We start from the raw sequence: 1,742 nt of genomic DNA, 5'->3' as shown, positions 1-1,742 counted from the left end.
GTGACGGTAAAATCATCTGACCAGCCAAAAGTCAGACTTCACATATTTGTGCATTCTGAATTCAGCCCGTTTTAATCCACCGTGGAGAGTCGAGCTCGAACAAACAGCCACTTCATCCCAAATCTGCTTGTAAATAAACATTTCTGAACTAGAAATATAGAATAGTTGTGCCAGTTATTGAGAAACGTTAATTTGTGGGCATTTCTTTTGAAATTAGCCATCTTGTTTACAACACTGTCATTAATGTTCACCTGAAAAGTGTTTTTTTATACTACATTTGACACTTTTATTAATATTAAAGGACAAACGAAGGATTTTTTTTTTACTAGAACTGTTGAAATTTGACAATTTTGACTTTAGTGTTGAATTTTAGACCATTTTTATTCTTTGCATCAATGTGATTTTTTCAATAAACTGATGGATAACTACAGAACGTGGCCATTAAAAGATCCTGCCTCTGCAGCTTGACACCAAATCTAATAAGAGCCGAGGGTTTTTTTTTTTTTTTTTAAATCGGCGCCTCCTGCTGGACACAGTGGGAACAAACAAAACAAACGACAGAAGTTTGCTTGGACTCTCGTTTTATTGTCGGTTCAGAGTTTCTGCGCGACGCCGCTGAAGAGGAGGCGGCTCCCGATTGGCCGGCCGAGGTCAACGGCCCATCAGGTTTGAGGTGCTGGAGGAGCTGGACACCACCTTCCCGTTCACCATCTCCTCCGTCACCGTCCTCACGCGCGTGGTGCTGGTGCTGGTCCTGGTGGAGGACGACGAGCTGCGGAGCAAACGGGCAGAGCAGGTCAGCGTCTCGCCGTCCCTTTAGGTGAGCGACGGGGGTGGGGTTGGGTGGGGGGGGGCGGAGCCTCACCTGCTGCTCATGCTACCCTCGCCGTCCAGCAGTCGCCGGTACTCCGCGATCTCCATCTCCAGACGGGTCTTGATGTCCAGCAGTATCTGGTACTCGGACGACTGGCGCTCCAGGTCGGCCCTCAGCTGGGCCAGCTGCTCCTCCAGAGACACCACCTGGTGGAGGAGGAGGAGGAGGAGTTTTAACGGTGAGTCACAGCGGCCTCCAGTGGTCAAAACCAGTCATGACACTGAGAAACTTCTTTTCCCAGGTCTAATAAGCAAGTTTTAAATTAATTAAATTAATGCAAGGATGGAAAGACATTTTAAAAAAAAAAATCAGATATCCAAATTCTTATTCTTTTGTAAACATCGACTAGTTTTAAGGTTGCTCTCTCCTTTTTCAGAAGCTTTGAACCATGATTGTAGTTTGAGTTTGTTTTTTTTCATAATAAAAGTAAAATAAATAAATAAAACTAGTGGAAGGAAGAGCGCCTTCCTGTCGTCACCACTAGAGGGAGCCACAGCGGGATGTTCTCACCTGCATCTGGTACGAGGAGAGCTGCATGGCGTACCGGTTCTGCGTCTCGGCCAGAGTTGCCTCCAGAGACGATTTCTGCAGGGGGGGGGGGCACAGACACTTAGAGCGGGTCATGAGGTTAGAGGGGGGGGGGTTGGAGAGGGGTTAGCGGGGCCCCGACACTCACCATGCTCAGCTGGGACTGCAGCTCGATCTCCAGACTCTGCATCGTTCGCTTGAGCTCCGTGATCTCGGACCGCGACGTCTGCAGGGTCTCGGTGTGCGTGATGACCTCCTTACTGAGCGTCTCCGACTGCAGACACACCCACAAGCGTCACATTTCTGATTTGGCACCTTTCAAGTCGGGTTTCCCTTTCCC

General features: G+C 48.4%; 1 protein-coding gene across 1 annotated transcript in view; it reads right to left on the bottom strand.

Moving 5' to 3' along the window:
- Window positions 1-564: 564 nt before the first annotated feature.
- LOC308141645 (uncharacterized protein) overlaps window positions 565-1,742 on the bottom strand; it is a gene marked incomplete at its 5' end in the record, with an annotated part of 16,275 nt that continues 15,097 nt past the window's right edge. The window contains 4 exons of the mRNA XM_080511852.1: window positions 565-772; window positions 866-1,020; window positions 1,385-1,459; window positions 1,551-1,676. Of these exons, the coding sequence (XP_080367978.1) occupies window positions 652-772; window positions 866-1,020; window positions 1,385-1,459; window positions 1,551-1,676 (477 nt within the window). The 3' untranslated portion in view covers window positions 565-651. The remainder of the gene's footprint in view (window positions 773-865; window positions 1,021-1,384; window positions 1,460-1,550; window positions 1,677-1,742) is intronic.

This window comes from Blennius ocellaris (assembly GCF_963422515.1).
Source record: "Blennius ocellaris genome assembly, chromosome: 16".
Lineage (NCBI taxonomy): Eukaryota > Metazoa > Chordata > Actinopteri > Blenniiformes > Blenniidae > Blennius > Blennius ocellaris.
The sequence above is the reverse complement of the archived record's forward strand: the minus strand, read 5'-3'. Positions and strand labels throughout refer to the sequence as shown.